Below are 24,522 nucleotides of genomic sequence, written 5' to 3'. Positions count from 1 at the left end.
AGGTCGTTATTATCATTCTTTTATCTAATAAAAATCTTTAAATTAATTCATTACAAAGTTCATCCACAAAACAGAACATACCTATGGAACTTGTTTCACATATTAAACAGGTACTTTCAAAATTATGACATATTAAAAATAGTTCACTGATTAAATGCCTCAGTGCTCAATTACATCTGTTTTATGCCAATAAGCATTTTTTGAACATTAAAAATTATTCTAAAAAAAACTTATAAAAATACACTAATCTTCTTGTATACAATTTTATATAATTAAGAACATAAGAATCTTACTACAATATATTGACTTTCTTCAGACTCTCATCTTTGTAGTTTTGGTTTTCACTAGTAACAAAAAAGCTCCCAATAAAAAAAATTATGACATATGCACACTGATTTACTACTTGACTCTTAAAAATCTTTAACAGCTCTTCAGAAAAAACTCTCCTTCCCTGTTTCTCCTTTCCCTTCCTGTTTCTAAGTAAACCTCAAGAAATTCTGTATATATGAATATATTTTCCAACATAAACTTTAAAAGCTTACATTGCCAGTGCCTGGCATTCACAACACAGTAAATTTAATGAAAGACACTCAGTTGCAGAATTTTTTTCTCCCTGATTAATTTCCTGGCTATTACTAAGATGGTACATAAGGTCAGATATCAAAAAGCATAAGGTAAGGTGTTTCAGGTAAGTGTTCTTAAAGAATAAAGGGGAAAGGATAAAGCAACAATAAAAGTTTTACAAGAAAATCAAAAAAATATGAGTTATAAAACAATTCACTAGTGCTAACAACATTACAAATTTCTGAATTCACTGTGTATAAAAACACAGTAGAAAAGCCAGAAAATGTCAGATTACCTTCTAGTTACAATGAAGCTAACTACTTAAATGAATAGAAAATAAGCAAGGGAAAATACAGGATTACATTTCCTTCCTGATTTCACATCTGACAAAGGATAGATCATGCTAGAAACTGATTTAGTACGCACATAAATTGCTACTGAATTCTTAGCCTTTGAATTTTCTAGTTTTGACTGAATGAAAGTCATTAGGGACCTCCTTTTTTCTCCTTGTTTCTGAACACAGGAAGAGAGACACTTTCCCAAGTTTGAAAATTAGTTTAATTAGAACTCAGGATCCAAAAGACACTGTTTTTCTTTCAGCTAACATAGCTAAATATATTTTTCATTAGCCTATCAAGCTGTATCTTGAAAGTAAGCTTTTCACTCCATCTAACCCCTCTTTCTACCCCAAAGCTTCATCATTCCAATAGCTAGAATTTGTCTCTCTCCTCTCCATAATGTATCTATGTGTGTATTATATACCCATTTGTCCTTCCTTAAGTTCTTCTGGCATTCACTTCCTGAAACATTTATCTTTTTATCCTGTCTTACATTTTCTTTTCTAAGAAGGGATGATCAGAATAATGTAAAACCATTATAGTTATTTTATTCATCTGTTCAGTCTGAATTCTTTTTGATGAAGGAACCAGAATCAGGTACAGTGTTTCTCTGGAGATCTCAATATAACCTTATAAAATGATACCTGCACTTCCCTACCTCTAATGGAAGTATTTTACAAAATGCATATAAGGTTTCTTCTTTCTCTCTTAAATAGTCAAAACACAAGGTCTTCTCTGCTGTAATTTCCAACTAACAAGCTTGGAGAAGAAATTCTTCAGCAAGTCCTAGACACAACTTACAATTACTGCTGAAGTCCAGATACTGAGTGTGGTAGACTAATTTACACCTAGCAGTTTAATTTTAGATAGACACCTCTAGTTCTCTCTACACATCTCTTCTATGAACACACTTCAAAAATATCAGCTTAGGAAAACAAAGAATATTGGTATTGCTTAATCACTGAGGAAGATTCACAAAACAATCCTATGGAAGTCAACAACAGAAAAAAAAATTCCATAGTTATCATTTTGCATCAATGATAATGTATCATAAAACAGCACTTATCTCACTAATAATATTCTCTACAGCTTCAAGAAGGGTAAGAAACAAGACCCTGTAAATTACAGGCCTGTAGTTACCCGTCTCACCTCAGTGCCTGGTAAAATTATGGAGAAAATCAGACTAGGAGTTATTGAAAAACATCTAAAGGTCAACACAGTCACTGGTCATAGCCAACACGGGTCTATCAAATCTGATTTCCTTTTACAAGGTCACCCAGCTGGTTGACCAAAGGAAACCAGTTGATGTTATTTTTTTGAATTTCAGTAAGGCTTTTGATACTTTGTCTCACAGCACCTTGCTGGAAAAAATGTCCAGTATACAACTAGACAAAGACATAATTGGCTGAAAGGTTGGGCACAGAGGATGATAGTAAACTGGCTGGTGACCAGTCACTAGTAGGGTTCCCCAGGGTTCCATTTTAGGTCCGGACTCAGGACTAGAGGACATCTTAAGTAAATTTGCAGATGACACCAAATTGGGAGGAGCTGTTGACTCCACTGACGGTGGAGAAGCCTTACAAAGAGACCTGGACAGATTAGAAAAGTGGACACTCACCAACAGCATGAAGTTTAACAAGGGTTATTGCCAGATCCTGCACCTGGGAATGGGCAACCCTGGCTACGCATACAGATTGGGGGATTGGATGCTGGAGGCCAGCCATGCTGAGAGGGATTTGGGGGTCCTGGTGGACAACAAGTTATACATGAACCAGAGGTGTGCCCAGGCAGCCAGGAGGGCCAACCAGACCCTGGGATGCATCAAGCATGACATTTCTCGCCCATCCAGGGAGGTGACTGTCACGCTCTATAATGTGCTGGTGTAGCCTCACCTTGAGTATTGTGTGCAGTTTTGGACACCACAAGAAGGACATAAAAAATCTGGAATGTCCAGAGGAGGGCATCAAGAATGGTCTGGAGGGGAAGTCTTACAAGGAGAGGCTGAAGTCCCTTGGTTTGTACAGCCTGGAAAAAAGGAGGCTGAGGGGAGACCTCATTGTGGTCTACGGCTTCCTGACGAGAGGGAGTGAAAGAGCAGGTGCTAATCTTCTCTCTTTGGTGACCAGTGATAGAACCCCAGGGAATGGTATGAAGCTAAGACAGGGGAGGTTTAGGTTGGATATTAGGAAGAGGTTCTTTACTGAGAGGGTGGTTGGGCACTGGAACAAGGTCCCCAGGGAAGTAATCACAGCACAGAGGGTGACTGAGTTGAAGAAGCATATGGACAAAGCACTCAGTCATATGCTCTGACTTGGCTGGCACTGTGTGGAGACAGGAATTGGACTTGATGATCCTTATGGGTCCTTTCCAACTCAGGATATTCTATGATCCTGTGATTCTACATGTAATTTTAAATATGCACATATATTACCTCCCCTACAAAGAGAGGCTGAGGGAGCTGGGCTTTTTCAGCTTAGAGATGAGAAGGCTGTGAGGGGAACCTCATTGCAGCCTTCCAGTACCTGAAGGGAGCATACAAACAGGAGGAGAATCAACTTTTTTAGAGAGGAGATAATGGCAGGACAAGGGGGAATGGACTAAAAATAGAGGATGGAAGGTTTACATTAGACATAGTGAAGTGCTGGAACAGGCTGCCCAGAGAAGTGGTGGGTGCCTTGTCCCTGGAGGTGTTCAAGGCCACGTTGGCTGGGGCCCTGGGCAACCTTGTGTAAATCCAGGCCTGGAGGTTGGTGTCCCTGCCTGTGGCAGGGGGGTTGGAGCTCTATGATCCTTGGGGTCCCATCCAAGCCATACCATTCTATGATTCTATGATATATGATATAGTAGAATTTATTAAATTGTATTTAGTATGTTATATTTTATCTTTTCAAATATTAACTATTTGCATGGATATGGGAGCATAAATCTTAAATTCTGATCAAGACTACAGAAAAAATACATTTCCAAAGCAAAAGATATTTTTATATATATTGAATAAAAAAATGTAAGTTGTACATACATAGACCTAGAGGAATTTTGTATGCTATGGAAGGCAAGTAATACTTTACTTCTGTATATAATTCACAATGAAAGATAGGCTAAAATACTTCAATGGACACCTACATGAAACTCCATAGAATCACCTGTAAAATATCTCCTGATAAATGAACTTTCTCCAAGTCAATTAACATCTCACATTCACAAACATTCCTTCAAAATATGTCTGTGTCTTTTTAATAAGGAATATTTTATGGAAGGTCATTATAGATTATTTAATGAAGTGGTTTGATAAGTTTTCATGACTATTATTAGTATCAAGGGTTATTAGTGTTTGCCAAGAGAAAACAATGGTTATTAGTTTTTTACTCAATATGGGAATACCCATTTTAATAGCATACACACATATACTGTTCTTTGGGTACGACACACTAAAGAAATATTTAAAAGATTTTCTATGAGGAATGCTAGCAAAATCAAGACTTTAAATGCGGCATGAAGGAATAAACTTCACACAGAACCTAGTAGGGGCTTTCTTCTCCAGTAAAGTCTATAGAAGTCTGATTTCACCTGTATGTGGGCTGTGGTACTACTTTAATATATGACGAATAAGCACCAGAATATTATTTTAACAGTATCTTGATCTCTTTTTTTTTGTTTTTGTTTTTTGGTTTTTTGTTCATAATGTAAGTGTTAGCACTTTACTATGATTAAGTAATACAGAAGTATGTGCTATATTTATATCTTATTCTAAAAGATAGGTCAGAGAAGAAAAAGATAGTGAGAACTTAGTGGAGAGGACATTGTAATATAATGATAAACAAGAGATGGAAGAAACTGCATATTACAATTTTTGCCAAATTTAACTGCCAAATTAGGACAAATTAGAATAGTTTTTTACAGGTCCTCAAATACTTCTTCATAGCTGAAAATAAACCTGCTTTTCTTAACCAAAGATTTTCTGAAGTGAAAGAATAGTCACACAACCAGTACAAACCAAACTCTATTAATTAATTTATACCATTTAATAACCACAAAAATACTTCAGATTTATATTGAAATTAATACACAGTAAATAGAAATATGTATTTTTTTTCTTTAATATGCAAACCAAATGAAATGCTTGTTTTTCAGTTATCTTGCCTAAATTAAATGTTTTGAAATTCTGTAGAGCTGCAGCTCTGCTGTTTCAATAGTTGTTAGTAAATGAACCTATAATAACTTGTAGTAGGTGACTATCTTTTCCAATTGGACAACAAATTCCAATCTAAAGTTGTTGTTCCAAAACATCAACCATATAATGAGAGTTCTACAAATAGCTTGTGCTAAAAAAATACGTTCCTCCTATATAAATTTGTGTTTATAAATTCTTCATGCATGATAGATTAACATAAAACAATGGATAAGCACATAGTAAATATTAAACATGTATAATAAATAGTTATTCAACAGCATTAACCTGCACAATTAAGCTACTCCTTCCCTGAATTTGTACATGTGTAAAAGGATACCACTTTCTATTTGCTACTGAATGTCTAATCTATGTTTATGGTTAAATAAGACATTCTAGCATTGCTGTTCATTCAGCTTCATGTTTCAGATACTGTCATTTTACCTTTTAACACAATAAATAATGCTTTGTTTATACCCTAAATGTTATTCATTGTTGGTGTTCTAAACTTTGCTTCATTCATTGATTTTAAGTTTGATAGAAGACAAAATGTATAGAAGTTTTACAAAGGCAATTTTTTTCAGAAGATTTAAGCAGAAGGGAAATAATTACAACTGCGTCACCAATTAGTTTAGAACAAAGCAGCCATATAAAAAATACATTTTTAATGCGATAGTTGATTATGTCTAAACACATATGCAAAATAGCTTAGTATTTTAATCTCTGTTCTCTAAATTTTCATCAGATCTCACACTAAGCCTGATAGTGAAATATAGTTATGTAAGCTATAAAGTGGTATAGAAAGAAAACTCCTTATCTTCCCCTTTTGTCTTTTGATAAACAAAATTAATTTAAGTTATTGACTGCCACATTAGAACTCAATTTTTAAGCAGATTTAATCCCTTCCCCATTTAGTTCAATTACATTTCCTGAATGGATACCTGACCTGTCACTTTTAATTTATATAAAATATTTTTCGTTCACTACATGGGCACAAGTAAAATAATATCCAATACCTCTATGAGTAACAACTGCAAGTTCTTTAGTTCTTTCTATCTGCTCAGCATTTCTTGGTCGTCTTCTTGTGCTTTGTAAATTTGCTTGATGAAGGGAGAGTGCTTCCTTGGAAGTGGACGACTCCAGAATTGATTTTCGTGTATTCACAGCGTGCATTTGTTGCTCTTCAGAAGGTTGTCTATAGGTGGTCACTGCACTGGATACAGCAACATCAGCAGATGTGCTAGCAACAGTTATAGCACCAGTAGTGGCCGCAATACGCTCCTCTAACTCACCAGTGGATGCAGTTTTGATCAATGTGGAAGAACCTGTGGGACACACAGTAGCACTGGATGCTAACTTTTTCCTTTGAATTTTGTTTTCCTGATCAGCCTAAGAGATTAAATTTCCCTGTTCAACATAGTAAAGACAACTGACATGAAAAGAGGAAAGTCAATATGTTTTATTTAAAAATTTGAAGTAATCAGAACATTTTTAATGCTAGTGAACATTTTGCAACTATAGTGATATTACACGTTTGGTTTGAAATGTCCTCAAAAATTATAGTATAAAGGTTTTTACCAATCAGAATGACAGCACATAATTTCCACCCCTGCAAATTCAGTCCTGAAATCAGCATGGCTAGAACAAAATAGACAGCTATATCATTAAAAGGGACCCCACATGTAGAAAAGTGATAACCACCCTACCAAGGAATCATACAGCCACATTATAATGTAACCTAGGTAGTAGGCAAAGCTTCAGTACTCCCAAATGCTAATAATGCTGCCAAATATGTTCACACAATTGATTCTTTTGATCAAAGCTTGACAGAACTCTAAAAGCTCATGTAGACTTGATGCAAGGCCAAGAGTAGATGGATAGTAAAAGGTACATATTTAAACAAAACATCTAAGCATAATTATCTATCTATATATATATAGATATATTGGACAAAGGCTGAATCCGTCATTCTCTTTTTGCTTTCTTATTCCTGTAATAGGCTAGACAATTTTATTCAAAAAAACCCACCCACAAAATGTTTGAAGAGTTAAAAAAATTGTCTGTGTGCTGCTTGGGAAAATATTAAGTAATGCTTCTAACATGTCTAGTAGCTAAAATATAAAACCCATGAGGGATTTTTTAATATTTTTAACCTTTTCATCCTTCCCTGTTGACTTGTGAGCATCCAGATCATCTAACACAGTAGCAACTCCATCTTGACTGGAATGAATAAATGACTGGCCAACACATAAAAAAATTCATAATAACAAATTAGGATTTTCAAAAAAAGTTGATGTAGCATGATTTGTACTACATTATACTAGCATCTTTAAAACATGGTGGGGTTATTCCATTACAGTGATTAAGGGACTCTTGAACAGTCATTCAAATAATAATATTCCACACTTATCTTTTTACTTTTGAGCTGCCCTCTCACAGAGACTTTGAGATTTGTCCTTTAAGTCTAGTGGGTGATGACAGGATTGAACAAACCAGAGTTTTTGCACTGTTAGAAGATCCTATATACTAGAAAATGGATATAAGATTCCCAGAGGAACTGAGCAGTATATAGCACCTTTTGTGCACAAGGTGTATGAAATGTCTTGTCAGAATAATCAATGTATACATAAATGTAAAAATAAATGGAAAAGATCCTATTGTCAAAAATAGTCTTGTTAATATAATCTCTTTTATGTACTGCAGAAATTTTAGGTTGAAAATGTGTTATTTTGCTATCCTATTAAAAAAAATGCTACCATAAAAAAACATTAGTATTATAGTAATTGGGCTGCTAAGGGTACATATTATTTTTGCTATCTTACATTTAATGTCTTTACATCTGTTCTGCACCATCTGTTTACACCACTTCTAAATTATACAGCGCTGGTTCCACCTGGAAAACTAAACAACCTTAAAGACATCAGGTAAGATTCCAGGTTTATGTGCCAGAGACCAAACCAGAAAATACTCACTGTCCTTAGATGACAGTGGTACAAGTACACCTAGACATGTTTTATTCTTTATTCTGGAATAAAAGTAGAAAATTTTCACAATGAACATTATCAAAAGACTAGACTAGTTATGATTTAGTATACAATCAATTTTGACACAATGGTATCAATATTAAAGCACAGAAAATACAAATGCATGTTTGAGGTAATTTGGAACAGGATAATGTCGACTAAAATAAAAACTTACTGCATTTTACATAGCCACTACTATTAAAACAATATCTATGTGGACACATCTTTATCATGCAAGCAAATGTACAAGAACAGGCAGTCACCTGGTCCCAGCTCAAAGCAAATTTCTATTTAGAATCTCAGTCAAATTTCATGTTATGCCCTAGTGCTTTAAAGAAAGTTCATCTCAAAAGAGAAAAAAAAAAAGCAAACAAGAGAAATTATGCTTATTAAAGCTTCAAAGCTTGTACATTAAGAAGTACTGTATTACTTCAATACAGAGGCAACTTTCAAGTAAAATACCTATCTATGTTTACACACACATTTAAACTGCAAAAAATGAAAGTATTTATGCCAAAAATCAATAAAGAGCATGATGTGATTTACATGGAAGATTTTAAAAAAAAATTAATGTTATGTATAAAAAGTCCGGTGTCAGCTACCATATAGACTAGATATATTCACTTGTGACTAAATAGCATTTGTAATTTGTAAAAGCATGAACATTGGTGTCTTAGTATTTCATGAAAACCAGTTTAGACCAATGCAAACATGTTTTGTATGGGCAATGTAACACACCCTCCACTTCATTCATCTGCATTCAAATCTAACATTTCAGTTTAAAAAACTGTCATTTCCTATCTGATAGAAAAAAAACTGCCCACAAATTATTTCCTTCTAATATTCGGGGGGGGGGGGGGGGTGGGGAAGGGGGAGAGGAATACAAACATGCAAGACTGATTTCTGCTTTTTGGATAAAATTTAAACTAAAACTTGTCAGTCTGATGAAGTCACCTCAGAGGTAGATCATCACTTTGAATTAAGCAACAGAGAAAATTTGAGGCTTGAGGAACTGCCAGGATGCATGATTTCAGGAAGCAATAAGGGTGTAGAGACAAGAAAGACTACTTCTTGCTCAGGACATAGATTCACAAAGAATGGCCAGCCCAGCCTATAGCAGTCTTGAGATATGCCAGACTGGACAACCATTTATGTGAGTCCCTGTCGATGGAGAACAGATTAAAATGAGTAAAACTGAGGAATTTCCATGTGTCGGAGGAAAGATTCGAAGTAGTATTTACACATAAAAATTCACAACTATGTAGAAGTGACGGACATGAAACTGATGATTACAGAGCAATTCAGTTAAGAAAACTATCCTGAATGAAGCACTACTCAAAAGTGTTGTAACTACTAAAACTTTGGATAATGCAAACATATGGAAGGCCCATAAGCCTTTCTATTTATATAGGAGTGAAGGTTGCGCCTGATTCCAGGATCATTTTTAGGAAAGAGGCAAAAGCCTCTGACATTTGCCTGAGACAAAGCTCCAAAAATAGATTATGAATCTGTGCTAGATGCAGACACTTTGTGGATGCAATATGCTGCAAGTATACACAGGGTTCCTGTTGTAAACATGATACCAAAGGAAATTTAACACAGATAAACTCATGAGAGAAATTCTCATATAGATTAATCTAATGGACTAATATTTTATAAGTAATCCCTGAGGGAACAAAATAATCTAGGGAGATACTAAATATCTTATCCCACTCTGCATAAGCATTCACCAAAAAAAAAAAAAAAAAGAGAGAGAATATGGTATCAATACAGTGGATTTTTTTTTTTTTTTTCCCATATAGAAGACTATGACTCTGGAAAGCTTCCTTTTAAAACAGAGAATGTAGTAACAATGTATCTTCCCTCTACAATCAGTACATATATTTTAAATGTATTCATGTAAATTGTAAGCAATCTGCCAATAGTAAACTGAAATTTAACTTTCAGAAACAGTAGGCTTGAAAAGAAGTAGTCACAGTATTTCAGAATCAGGCAGATTCTGAATTTGATCTTAATTTGAATCTCTATATGCTTTAGAAATAAGTTATTTTCTTAATCAAAATCAATTAATTTCAGACAACACAACCTGAGTTTTATGATCATTTTAGAAGTTTGAGCTCTATGCTACGTTAACAATCCCAGAATAAGATGTAGAATTCAGCTGTGAATGTTGCATCCTATTAAACCACAATTGTTTTCCTCTTCCAGTTCCACAACCCTCCACAGAATTAAGTATCAGAAATTAGCCAACAACACATGATTTAAGATTTGAGTGTTGGTTTGGTTTTGGGGTTTTTTTCCACAAAATTAACATAATTGCCAACAAATATTTAATTTCCCTCCTTTCTTACAAGATACAACCGAGAATTATGTTTTAGCACGAGTCTAACAGTTGGAATTTTAAGGGATATTAATTCACTAAATTAAAGTGATAGAGTGAATTTACAAATACACTTGTATTGATTGTTGTCTGACATTTTAGTGTCATCTGCACATCTAATGGGATTGTACTCTGTCACTAATCCATGCTCATTGATCAGCACGTTGAACAGAATTTATCAGAGAATCATAGAATGCATTAGTTTAGAAGGGACCTTTAAAGATCATCTAGTCCAACACCCTGCAGTAAACAGGGATATCTTAGATCAGATCGCTCATTTGTAGCAGGATGGACCCCTGCAAGTACTCCACTTGTTAATGGGTTCTGGGTAGAATGTGGCAGTCCTGGGACAGTGTCAATTTTCTTCCTCGTAGCCGGTGTAGTGAGTGTTCTGGATGTAGGATAAGCATAATGTTGATAGCACAATGATGCTTTAGTTATTGCTAAGCAGTCACGGACTTCTCAGCTTCTCATACTGGCCGGAAAACAAGAGGCTGGGGGTGCGCAAGCTGGGAGGTAGTACAGCCAGAACAGCTGACCCAAACCAAACTAAGTGATATTCCATATCATAGGACATCATGCTTGACTTATAAACTGGGGACACTTGGCTGGGCCAGACACTACTGCTTGGGAACTATCTGGACATCAGTTATCAGGTGTTGAGCAGCTATGCTGTGCATCACCAGTTTTGTATATTATCTTTATTTTTGTTGTTGTTGTTTTCATCTTTCTTTTCTGTTCTACTAAATGTTCTTTGTCTCAACCCATGTATTTTACCTTTTTCCAATTCTCTTCCCCATCCTACTGCAAGTGTGTGAAGTAAGCAAATGGCTTTGTGGTTGTTTTAGCTACCTGCCAGATTAAACCATAACAATGACCCATTTATGACTATCCTCTAAATTTACAGGCTTTTAACTTAATGAAAATTGTCAAGTTGTTTGTAAGTAAATGGTATCTATGAACACTGTTCAGCAGCTATTCTAGTTCATTAGAATTAGTTTTGTTGATTAATTCCTAAGAATCAGATTGATGTTAACATGTGAGCAAATAGCAATATTCACTAGCTTGTTTATTGAGGATGAATTCAAGATTCAGGACGTTATTAGTCCTTATGACACATAGGATCTAACCACAGACTTCACAAACAATGCTAAAGGTCCTTAATGCAGATGACCCTAAATGGGACTCATTATAGTAAAGCACTAATGAGGTCAGGCTGGGATTTTTTCTTTGTATCTTAATAGCAAGAAGTAAGCTATTCTATCCATTTGCAATAGATAATTGAGACAGAAGTGTTGCCAGTCTTAAGCAAAAATAAAATGCATATTTCATTAATAAAAAAGACATGGTTACAATTATATATATAATTTTAAAAAAGAATAATCACTGTATTATATCTTTGTTCTTCTTTCAGATGTTCAAGGACTTATTTAGTGTCCTTACTTAAAACCTTCCCATAGTTAACTAACTTTGCAGTGACCAGTGCATTCCATTAAGGGGGCTGGACGGTGGGGGAATGGATAGTGTGCTAATAAAATGTTTTAATTAACTGTTCTCTTTGATGTTCTCTGTCATTAAATATCTGATGCTTGCAAGACTTTCCAATATAGTTATAAACCTAATTAGAAGAATGTATTCTGGATCTGTTACAGGATTTTTCAATATAAATGGCTGATGTAAAACATTCTTCTAGCCAACTCAATTTTCAGTTCCCAGCTATTTTGGAATGAAAGGAAACTCTGGTTTTAATGAAATATATGACTAAAAAATATGGTTCAAAACAAGTTTCTGGACTTCAGCTTAAACAGGCAATGATCCCTAGATTTATCCAAATATCAAAGACTTAAAATGCTGTCTAAAAAGAATATATGCCCTTTTTGTTTCCTTTGGTTTTCATGTTGTCCACAATTTGCACGCATATACCAGAATAGGCTGAAAGTAACAATTAGCCTCAACTAGAAATTTTCATGGATGCAGGAGAAAGATATTTTTCATCCTTCAGCACATACAAATGCATGTCTCCATGATTCTCTCAGTGAATTTGTGTTGGTAAAATTGAATGGTAAATTTACGTATCTTAATTTTATTGAACTGATTACATTTGAAAAATCTAAATTTCTATCCAGGTAAAATCAAACTTTTCATTTCTGATAGTACAGAAATGCCGAACACCTTAAGATGATTTATCTCTCCTCCACTAAAATCAGGATATAGTCAAAGAAATATGTTTTTTCCCTCCCTGCCTCTACCCCCCTTTCTTCCCCTCCCCCGGTAAAATATCGAACACAAATAAGAAAATGACCAACATAGGCACAAATATGTATACTGTTCATACAGTTGCTTTTACTTTAATGAGAAAATGCTTTTTGGAAAGCCTATTAATTTTAGGGAAAAAAAGCAACAAAACTGAACAACAAAGAAAAAAAAATACTTAAATGTTTCTAAATGAGAAAGCAGTGATTTGGAGTGCAAAAGAACTATTTTCATATGACAATTTGTTGCATAGATACAGTCATAGTTTGCTGTGTCCTCAAAAGAGGTGTGTATCAATGCAAGATGAACCTGTGGATCCATCATAATTATACAAAACCCCTTATTAATTCTTCAAGAAACTCAACAATATTATGGGAATCTATAAAATTAATGATAAAATGCTGGGAATGGAAATTATTTACATCTATTAGCCTTCTTCACTAGCAGACATCTTACAAAAGAGTACCTTTATTTGTCAAATAAACCCCTTTACTAATATCATCCTATATATTTATTTTCTTTCTTTTTTGTTCTTGTGAATCATAGTGCAACAGAAAGGTTTATTTGCCCTTTTTAAGAATGGGATAAGATCAAATAGGTAAATCTTCAAGAATAATTACTATACAGACTGTATACAAAGCAATATGTACAGCAACCATGTAACAAAAAGACATGTTTCTCTCTCTCTGGGAACTACTTAGGACATAAGGAGTATGAAAGCATTTTATACATTCCGCAGTGCTATATATAATCCTTTGTGCTTAGCTTGGACCCTACACCAGAACAGAAACTGCTGTTCCACTCCTTCATGAGTAGATTTTAATGACTGGATTTTGGACAGTTTTGGAAAGGATCCTCTTCTGCAATTTTAAGCAGAAGAATCAAAAAATAACAGGGAAAATGTTGTAACTTTAATTATGGGTGGCACATGTGCTATAATTAATTCACCTTTACAAAAAAAAGTTTAAAGCAAGTTAAAGACTGTCATAAAATCTTGCATGCATCTTTTCAAAAAAACTTCTATGTTTATAGTTGTCATGTTTCTGCGAGTTAGAGCACAGGAAGTTCCACACCAACATGGGGAAGAACTTTTTCACAGTGAGGGTGACAGAGCACTGGAATAGGCTGCCCAGGGAGGTGGTGGAGTCTCCATCTATGGAGATATTCAAGACCCATCTGGACGCCTATCTGTGCAGTGTGAGCTAGGGAGCTGCTTTGGCTGGGGGGTTGGACCCGATGATCTCTCGAGGTCCCTTCCAACTCCTGTGGTTCTATGATTCACAGAATCACAGAATTGTATGATTCTATGGACATTTCATCACAGGTTTCCATAATTTTATTCTAAAAGTTCTGATTTCTAATACTAATTCTGTGCTACCTTGGACCTCTGACTTCTTATTAAAACAAAAATTTAAGGACATTCCCACTTTCATTTTACTGCCAGAAGGACATTAATATTGGTTGCTTACTAACTTTTTGGTGCCATAAGCATTTAAATTTGCATGCTTAAATCAAGCATACAGTTCCAGACAGAATAATACTTGCTGAAAATAAAATACATTTTGATACAGTTTTGACAGTCCTTATTTTTATTTTTTCAATGAGGTCTAGATGCAAAGGAAAATAAGGAATTATAAGCCAGGAATAATGATCTTTAATTTACACTTAATGTCAAAAAATATATCGTAGCTCTCAGCTGTCTAGGTCAGGTATCTAATTTTTGCCCCAAGCAGGCTAAATGCCCAGATTTTCTATCCAGATCTAGTGTTAAGCATCAAGGAGCTATCTGACACAAACTTATTACCAAAGATTACTAAAGTAATTTAAGACTTCACAAAATTATTCAATATATTAATCTTCATCACAGAGAAAGTAAATTTAAGAGCTAAACTTTTTTTCTTTGCCTTTAAACAGACTAGTACTTGTTAAAAATAATGTCAAGTTCTTAGAAAGTATGTTCATTTACTAGACAAATGGCAAGACAAGCTTGCAGAAAAAGTATCTTGCCAGTTTACCTTAACATCAGTCTGCATATGTTCATTGCATAGGGAAGAATACAAATCTTAATACTTAAACACATCTTTTGCATTGCTTACTTTACCTGTATCTAGCAAAAGTAACAGAGAATGATACAGAAATTCTGAACACGGTAGCCTAATAAGTGTACTTTTGCCATTAGTAATATAAGATACATGTTGACCCCATTCAGGCTTGCCTTGACCCAGGTTGTTTTCAAATTCACTAAAATTTTGATAATTTTTAGTGCTCCAAGGAATATTTCCTGACCTGCTTGTTTATTTGGAAAGTCGTGTTCTGAGAGTATTGCATACAGTAAAGCTGTGATAAAGCTGTGTAGCCACTGCATAACAAACAATCACCTTTTATACTTGCTGAGGCTGAGGGAGGCTAATGTGCAACTTTCAGATTTTAGTAAAGAACAAGGAGAAATAAGCAGACTGTGTTAAGAAAACAAATATAAAGAAACAATTCAACCTCAGGACTGAAGAAGAAAAACTACACCTAACACAACCTGTCACCACCAGAGGTATCACATTTACTCCAACACAGACCCTTGGATGCTATCAATTCATCAGGGAAACAATGAGAGTAATTCAAGAGAAAAATAATAGAGTAGGAAGGAAGTTCTTAATTTTTTAAAGTGTATTAATTATTGAGGCTTTTCTATATTAGATAATTTAGACTACCAGACTAATAAAACTGTAATTGGAAAACTAAGTTGTTAACTCCATGTAATTATTGTTCTGCTATAACAGGATTCTATGTCAATCCAACTAACTTTAGATCTGAATTTTTGTATACCAAATATGAACTGTGTTTCTATGTATGTAATACTACTGATGACTGCTGTCTCTCTGAGGGCACTAACAAGTCTAAACAGAACTGTCCAGTCTCCTCTGCCCCCCCAACCCCCTGCTCCCCCTTCCTACCACCACATGGTTCCAGGACCCTTAGCCATCAGCCCCTGCTCCAGCAATGCTACAACAGTGCTGGTACCAATCTCCTCACAGCCCTTCCCTGCCTGGTCCTGGGGATAAGGGCACCACCTGGCCTTGGCCTGTCCCCATTACCATGGAGGTGCCTGATGCTGAGGTCTGGGTCTGTCTCCATGTGCCACCCAGACTTCCTTGCTCTTAGGCTGGGAGCAGCGCTGGCTGCCATGGCCTGCACTACTGGCCTCCGTGCAAATTCCCTGTGGTCCCCAGCTTGCAACCCCTCTGAGAGCCATCAACCCTTCCTGTACTCTGGCAATTACTGTCTTGTAATCACCATGAAAAATAAAATGTCTACGAAGAAAGCAAAGCATTACACTTAACAAGAACTATTATTCTTCTCTTATTTCTCATTCAGAATAAATATGCTAATCTCTAATGAGTGTTAATGTTAATTAGAAAAAAATGCTAATTTGAATGATTTATAAATGAAACTCTATCATCTTTTATATTTTGATTTTATCTAAAAAGTCAGGACAGGCTAAAAAATAATACTTTTTAAGAAAGGTCAAGTCCTAAGTGAGATGAAACAATTCTCTGGAGAAAGAAGGTTCCTTCAGTATAGAAACTCAAAATCCACTCAGACTTTACAGAGATAAAGCTATTCTTGCAGTGTATTATGTGCTGTGAGCATCAAGTGGCCAGTAAGTGAACTTTTAAGCCATGAAGTTGGCATCTAGTGCACAAGAGCTTTGCCTCAGGAATAGCTCCAGTGTGAGGTGCCAATTTAGACAATTTAAGATAAACATTTACAAATTATAATAAATTTCAAATGTATTCTTGAAAGTGCTACATATCATAGAATCATAGAATCACAGAATGTCATGGGTTGGAAGGGACCCCAATGATCCAACCCTCCTGCCACAGGCAGGGACACCAACCTCCAGCCTGGATCTACATAAGGCTGCCCAGGGCACCATCCAGCCTAGCCCTGAACACCTCCACCAGACGGGGCATCCACCACCTCTCTGGGCAGCCTGTTCCAGAACCTCACCACTCCCTCTGTAAAAATCTTTCCCCTAACATCTAATCTAAACCTTCCTTCCTTTAGTTTTAATCCATTCCCCCTTTTCCTGCCAGTGTCTACCCTTTTAAAAAGTTAAATCCTTTCCTGTTTATACGTTCCCCTCAGGTACTGGAAGGCTGCAATGAGGTCCCCCTCCACAGCCTTCTCTTCTCCAGGCTGAACAAGCCCAGGTCCCCCAGCCTCGCTTTGTATGGGAGGTGCTCCAGCCCTCTAATCATCTTTGTGGCTCCTCTGAACCCTCTCCAACAGTTCTACATCTTCCTTGTATTGCGGGCCCCAGACCTGGACACGGTACTCCAGATTGGGCCTCATGAGGGCAGATTAGAGAGGGACAATCACCTCCCTGTCCCTGCTGGCCACACCTCTTCTGATAGAGTCCAGGATACCATTGTCCTTGCAAGCTGCAAGAGCACACTGCTGGTTCATGATAAGTTTCTCATCTACCATATGTACTGCCTTAATAAGCATTTCACACAATTATGTACCACAATACAATGATAATGATGAAAGAACTCTTTTTCAGTAGCTGAAAAGGTTACTAATATCCAAAACCGGCTACCTCAGTAATTGCAAGTATCTTTCCTCAGTAGAGTATCTTTCCTCAGTAGAGTATCATGCTGTACACAGAAATGCTCACAAAGAAACATCTCCTACAGGAGAAAGGTCTTTTAGCATGTCAAAATATATGGCAATTTGATTTGCAGAAATGGCAGCTGATTTTGCATAACTTCTTAAACTCCTTAGCTGATAGAAGTAAAGGACATAAAATACTGAGATAACAAGTTGCTCAGCATATCTGAACAACTTCAGACATTCACAAAATGGTGGAGGTTGGAAGGCACTTCTGTTGATTGTCTAGTCCACCCCCACCTGCTAAAAGTTGGGTCAGCTGAAGCAGGTTGGTCAGAACAGTCCATGTCCAATCTCTGTCTCTACAAGGATAGTGACTCCCATTACCTTCCTGGAAAATTTGTTCCATTTTTTCAATCACATTTATAGTAAAACCATTTATTCCATTTAAATGGAATAGTCTAGGATACAAATCCTGTGGGTCAGCAAATTGATTTCTTTTCCAGAAAATCTCAGAGTTGGCACTGGCAAAAACATCTCTGAGATCATGTATCATTTTCACTCTAAACAATACTCTCAAAAAAAAAAGTTAACTTTATATGAAGTTATCTGTAATTAAGTTTGCTGAGACAGTGAAATACTCTTTCAAGTGATTCAGCTTCTTCAAGTTACCTGAAATGTCTCTTTTATCCAAATTAAGGCCATACGGATTCCTGGACTCATTCATAAAATCTATTCTTCCATGTAAAAGTGGAAATTCACGGGGTTTGCCAACTTTCTAGAGTAATGCCAGAAAGCAGAACGTTCTAGCTTTTTGGTTTTGCAGGAGCCTGCTCTCAACAATCTCTATATAAAAAAGTCTAACTACATTAGAAGGCACATTTATATAATTAGACCATAAAGACAACCAAAGACCTGTCTGGTAAGCAGAACTAAAAAGAACAAAATCAAGAAATCAAGATTGATATTGGGATAGGTTCCTCGGAAAGAAACACAAATAGCAGCCATGGAGACTGAAATGTGGAAAGCACTACAAACTCTCAATCCCACACATTGATCCTAATGTGGCATTACATATTGTGGGATACTTTCCATATAACAGATATTTCAAACAGTGAGAGTTGAAAAAGACTTAATGATGTTGTTCAGAATTGTTCGTATGTTGTCATTAGTTTAGAAAACCATGAACTAAAGGTTGATGCTGCACTGAATTTAGGGTGTTTCTGATTTATTTTTCCTTTAAAAAGAAAGATTATGTAAGAATGCTGTATATAAAAAAAATAAATTAATTCTACCAGTCATGATACCTTTCAAATTGAGATACTTCAGAATAAAAAAATTGGAATTTTCCCTTATTTCCAGCATACTGATATTAACGCCAGGTTCAGAGACTTGAAAATGTACTGTAGAGAACATGAGGTAGTTCCATGTGCTTTTGTCTCTGAATCCCACTAAGGTTACTGAGATGGAAAAAAGACAATATATGAAAACACCTGAAACAAAGTCAGTAGTCTAAATTTGCGATATATTCTAAGGTCCAACACTGACACAAGAAGAAATACAAGAAAGCTGGAGGCACGATACAGGATTCAGATGCTCTCTCTGCCATCATAAATACTAGAATATGAATATTCTACCAACTGTCTCTTGTGTGAAAGGCCGTAATCCCCAAATTCACATTGTTGCGCTATGCAGTAACTCATGGGGTTTGGGTGTACAGAATTTTATTTGGCGTGCTATAATTGTCACTAAGTTGACTGGGGTTTTTTCTGCTTGTAATTTTATTTATTTAAATTAATTTATTTTTATACCCTTTAAAAGAGTAATGTTCCATTCTTAATATCCCTGAGGAAAAATAAAATCCAAACTACAAATACAAATACAAATCCTAAATAAAAGAAAAGTTTCTCAGTGTTTTTACCTGTGGAAGATTTTGTTTTTCTACACAGGAATGTAAAATGGTTTGCAGTGTATACTATTTATTAGAATTTAAAGACCTTAGTTGGTTATAAATTAAATGTTACTGGTATTAATACAAATTCCAGCAAAAATTATAAAAGTTATTTCTAAACCAAATTTCACATATTCTCCTATACAAACTAACTGATCAGCTCTAACTGGCAGGAAATTTTGTTGGGTTGTTTTGGTCAAAAATTCCATTACAAATATTTTTTCTCTCAGAAACATAACTATGAAAGATTTCAGATACCTTCTGAACAGGTCTGAAAAAAATGGGAAAACTTATTCTTTAAGCTGAAGTTCTATTTGATGCTCATAACAGATCATGTTCTCTGTGTCTTTCATTAGGTTCTGATTATTTCTACTTAGAATTTGGCTTCTGTCTAAACTGTCAACAGTTTTAACATCATTGCTAGATATTTACATAAATTAAATGGGACTGTGATCACATTTGCAGAGGAAAGAGTTGCTGAAGGACACTACAGAGTTCCAAAGTAACTTCTTTCACATGTAGGAAAAAGTTACTGCAGAGTGGTGATTAAGAATTGTCAGCAATGGATGAGGTAAACTCATTCCCTGAGGAAATAATAATTAAAAATAATATGTAAAAAAACCCCTCTGACACCACATTAATCCTAACACAAGATAAGTGCAAAGATGAGTACGAAAATAAACATATTGCCTCTGTACAAAGACCATGGGATATTTAAATGTCAATTAAACCCTCAAAAACAACATTGTGATAGCCTTGACAAGAGTTAGAAGGATTAATTTCTTCAGGTTGATTAATATTCATAAATTCCCATTAGGGTCATTGGGAAGCTGAAGTATTCTTAGCTTAAGTACTACTGACTGGTTTACTCTAAGTGTCAAATCAGTGTTTCCAAACAGCTTCAAAAACCAGCAGGTCAGTTTCGAAAAACTGAAATTTCCTTCAGAAACATAATTAAATATATATTTTTAATCATTAATGTCTTTAACACATATAGGTTATAGAACTTTCCAAAAGAAAATACAATTTAAACATGTTGCTTTTGTATGTCTCCTGCCCAGCACCAGGATGTATACAAATGAAACTAAATCCTTTCTTTTTATAACTTTAGTCATAAACCTGCACACACCATTTGCCTGTTACATCTATACACTAGACATACATAATAGGAATTAAAAGATGCTACCTTTAATCCCAAATTTGCTATTAAGTGAGAAAAGAAGGAAAGGAGTGACAGGTGAAGGAGAAGCAGTTTCTTTTATTTTCAGGAAGCCAAAATGCCTGTTTTATTTTGTGTTTGTGTCAGCTTTATTTAATTTGAATATAAGTCCTTCAAGACAAAGATTCTCTTCACAAGTATTTGCACATTTCGTAGTGAACTATAAACTAAAACAGCAGTACCTAACCAATTCTGCCAGCTGTGTGATAAGTGGAAGGGTTAGTGTTACCTAGTTTTCAGCTGACCTAGACTGGCACTCAAAAGACACGGTGCCCTACGCCCCTGTTAATGTTCTGTGTGGCTTTGGGTAAATTATTTCATTGGTATGCACCTCAGTTTTGGCTTCCAAAACACACTTAATAACAATTTACAGTACTATCCCAGAGTTCCATGATTTTTTAATCTGTTTATCTCTCCTCCTGACACAGCTCTATTTTCCTAGCTCCAGGGTCCTACACTTTGCTACTGGAAACTAACCCATGTTTGGTGATCTTTGCTATTTTTCCCTGAACTTTCTTCAACTTGGCTATATTATTATGAAATGCAGAGGGGATAGAGCAACAGCAGGAGTCAAAGTTCACATCACTGTATACAGCAGCATACTTTCTGTTTTGTCCTCTATGCTGGATGGAGTTTTTTAAGCACTCTGTGGACTTGAGGACCATATATTGCTCAGTATACCGAGAACCTTAGAACATAAGATCTTGTTGATATCTTGCCGATATCATCGACAATAATAATGATCAACACATCTCATAAATTTATTTGCAAATTAAGACAATTTTGCACTGCTCACTATGCAAAGAGAGTTACAAAGAAGCACTACAAGCTATGGTCTTCCAGTTGGTCACAAGTGCAGCAGACTACATGACTATAACTCTGAGACCCCAGTTGCTTAAAGATTAATTAATTGGTGCAGCAATAGTTTAGGAAGCAGTGGTACAAATCTCATGTGTTGTTAAGGAAACATGCTGCCCAAACTAAGTGACTACATTTTGCCATTACTCAAAGTAGTAAAGGTACTCCTGACAATCTGTAGCAAAAGCATCTTTGCCAACACTCTGGCCAACTTTCTGAGGAGAAGTATATACTGAGAATGATGGAGAGGGAGATAACAAACCACCTTTAAGTGATATAGTGGTCAAAAAAAGTAGAAAGGAAACAAAAAATTTAGAAGAATACAAGGGACTTCAGGAATTTTAAAATAGGGTGAAGACAACCCTGTCTCAAATTTACATGCACACATGCAGTCAGCCTGGGACAGAACCAGGAGGGATTGAAGCTCCACATGCTATCACAGTATGCTGACATCACTGGAGTAACTAGGATGTAGGGGGAAGGCTCACATGGCTGGAGTGTGTTGATGGGATTTGGAAAATTTCAGAGACAAGTTCTTGGTAGACATAGTGGATGGGTCAGCAAGGAGTGATGCACAGCTGGACCATCTACAAAGTAAAGAAGAGCTGTTTGGAGCTGTGGTAATCAGTGATAGCCATGACTGCAGTTACCATAAAATTAATTCAGGGTCCCAAGGGGACAAAGCAAGTAGCAGAGCACAGATCCTGATTAGATGGTAAGGGTCACAGGGTTTGTGGTTAGTGAGTCATACTCTTCTTGGAGGAATGTAACGAGCTGAACTGCAGGACTTTCTACCATGACCTGTCTTGTCTGAGAAGGATATGAAATGGTGTCTCATTAGGTTTACAGGTAACATTGAATGGAGGGGAAAGGGACAGTATGTTTGAAAGTAGTCTTACGATTCAGAGAGACCTAGACAAGTTTGGGGAATGAGCCAACAGGAATCTTACAAAATTAAACAAGGCAACAGGAAAGGCTAGGGTCTGACCAGTTGGAGAGCAGCTCTGCTGAAAAGGACTGTTGGTTCTGGTGGACAAGATGAGAGAGTTGTCAGGGCCTGGAAGAGGCTGCCCAGGGAGGTGGTTGAGTCACCATCCCTGGATGTGTTCAAAAAAAGGGTTGATGAGGTACTTAGGGATATGGTTTAGCATAGGATGGGAATGCTTGGACTCAGTGATCTTCAAAGGTCTCTTCCAACCTTGTGATTCTGTGATTCTGTAATATAAGCCAGCAGTGTGCCCTGGCACACACCATCATGAACTGCATTATGAGAAACTTGAACAATATACACTGATGGAAGGGATTATTCCCACATCTATTTGGCATTTGATAGTTCTGTGTCTGGTTAGAGCCTCACCAAAAGAAAGGGCCCTGGGAAAAAATTGATAAACTGGAATGAGTTTGGCAGACAGTCCTTGAGGTGTTTGGGACTGGAGAACTTGCCGTTTGAGGGGAGGCTGATGAAGTTGGATGTTTTCAACTCAGGGAAGAGAGCTTCAGGGAGGTCTAAAAGGAGTCTTCCAATACATATGAGGTGGGAAGACAATAGGAAAGTGTTTAAGTTGAAACAAGAGAAGTTCAGAGCAGATTTAAAGAGAAACTTTTACCCTGTGAGTACAGTCAAGCTGTGAATAAATTGCCTGGAGACATACACAGTTTTCACCCTTGGACTTTTCACGACAGGACTGGATAAACTTCTGAATAACATGGCTTTATCCCACTGCCTAGTGTCTTTTGAGTAGGAGGTTCTCTTCCAACCTGAATTATCTTATGATATATAAGCTATCCTTAGGGTAACTTATATTTTGTAATCTCCTTTTAACTTCTTCAAAATTATAACAGAAAGGAATTATAACCAACTCTGCATGACAGTATTTTTAACAGATCATCAGTACACTCTATACACTAAAAAAACCAACCTTGTTGACCATAACTTTTGTAGTAGGTTTCATCTGTTCATGGCTGGAAGAAAGAGATTCCCTTCAGGTTCAATTTCCTTCTTGCTACCAGTCTTCTTATCTAAATCTCTTCATCTCAATCCCTCAGTCTCTAAGTTTATTATTTGGCTCTCTTTGTTCTATTTATTCCTTTCCATTAAGAACTCTCAGATCAGTTTTTGTGGATTCCTGATACAAGCATTTATTTTTCACTTTGCTGATTTTCTCTCTCTTAATTCCAGTTCCTAACCTCCATACCTCAGTTCACATGTAAATTTCTTCTCAATACCCATGGAAAAATCTTTGTAAATAAGCTAAAAATACATGACATTCAGGAAAAGTCATGGGACATGTTAATAATGTATGAGATTTATGAAAAACCCTAATACTGGAATTGAAAATTCATAAAATAATGTGAATTGGGATAATTTAGTTTTCTGAAAAGGTAAAACAATGTTTATATTGATATAAGGATGAAAAAAAAAGTAAATCTTGACATCACTAAAACCAAACAAGTAAACAAATTTTTACAAAACCCAAAACCAAGAGCCAACAAGAAAAAATATTCTTGGGAAATGCTACAAACACTCTAGTATTCACACTACTATTCTACTGGTTTCTGGAAATATTCAAATCAGAGAAGGTATGGCCAATATGTTTGTCAGGTGGGTTTTATCAAGTTTTCTTTCAAATAATAATGATATTGAGGATTGACATAAGGAATATCTAAAGAAATTGCATAACTGAGATTTTCTCTAGTATCAGTTAGTGATTCTACATATTAACCAATTCCCCATAATAATGTTAACTAGTATGCAAGGTTTATTTCCTCACATGCATTTAAATGAAAACACTGACAAATGGAGGTATATGTTTAATTAACCTCCAGATGCCTGCAAATGGGAGAAAAAAAAGGTTGAAAAAATATTCTAGCTTTCTGGTACCACTACTGATACAATACACAAATAAAGCTGCCCATATTTTAAAGTATAAAAAGATGCTTTTTATAACTGGAACCAAGGCAGAGCTCAAAACTGAAAAGGTTGTTCAGAAAATTCTTTCATTCCTTACTTGGACAAGAATTCATTAAAACATTAAATAGATTCAACTCCTTATTTACTACAGTGTTTGGGGGGTGGTTTGCAAAGGGTACTTTTACTTCTGGAATTAGAATACCTTCGACTCAGTTTTGAAAAGTAAAGCCAAATTTCCTCAGCCTTACC

General features: G+C 35.8%; 1 protein-coding gene across 3 annotated transcripts in view; it reads right to left on the bottom strand.

The window, feature by feature from the left end:
• CSMD3 (CUB and Sushi multiple domains 3) overlaps positions 1-24,522 on the bottom strand; it is a gene marked incomplete at its 5' end in the record, with an annotated part of 624,550 nt that overhangs the window by 383,659 nt on the left and 216,369 nt on the right. The window contains one exon of one of the 3 annotated variants that reach the window (XM_084280272.1): positions 6,087-6,395. The exons of the other annotated variants lie outside the window; for them this stretch is intronic. Within the exon in view, the coding sequence (XP_084136398.1) occupies positions 6,087-6,395 (309 nt within the window). The remainder of the gene's footprint in view (positions 1-6,086; positions 6,396-24,522) is intronic. 3 annotated transcript variants of the gene reach the window in all.

The sequence above is a fragment of the Gallinula chloropus genome, assembly GCF_964237585.1.
Source record: "Gallinula chloropus genome assembly, chromosome: 2".
In the NCBI taxonomy this organism is placed as follows: domain Eukaryota; kingdom Metazoa; phylum Chordata; class Aves; order Gruiformes; family Rallidae; genus Gallinula; species Gallinula chloropus.
Note: the sequence above shows the minus strand (reverse complement) of the source record. Positions and strands in the feature narration are given on the sequence as shown.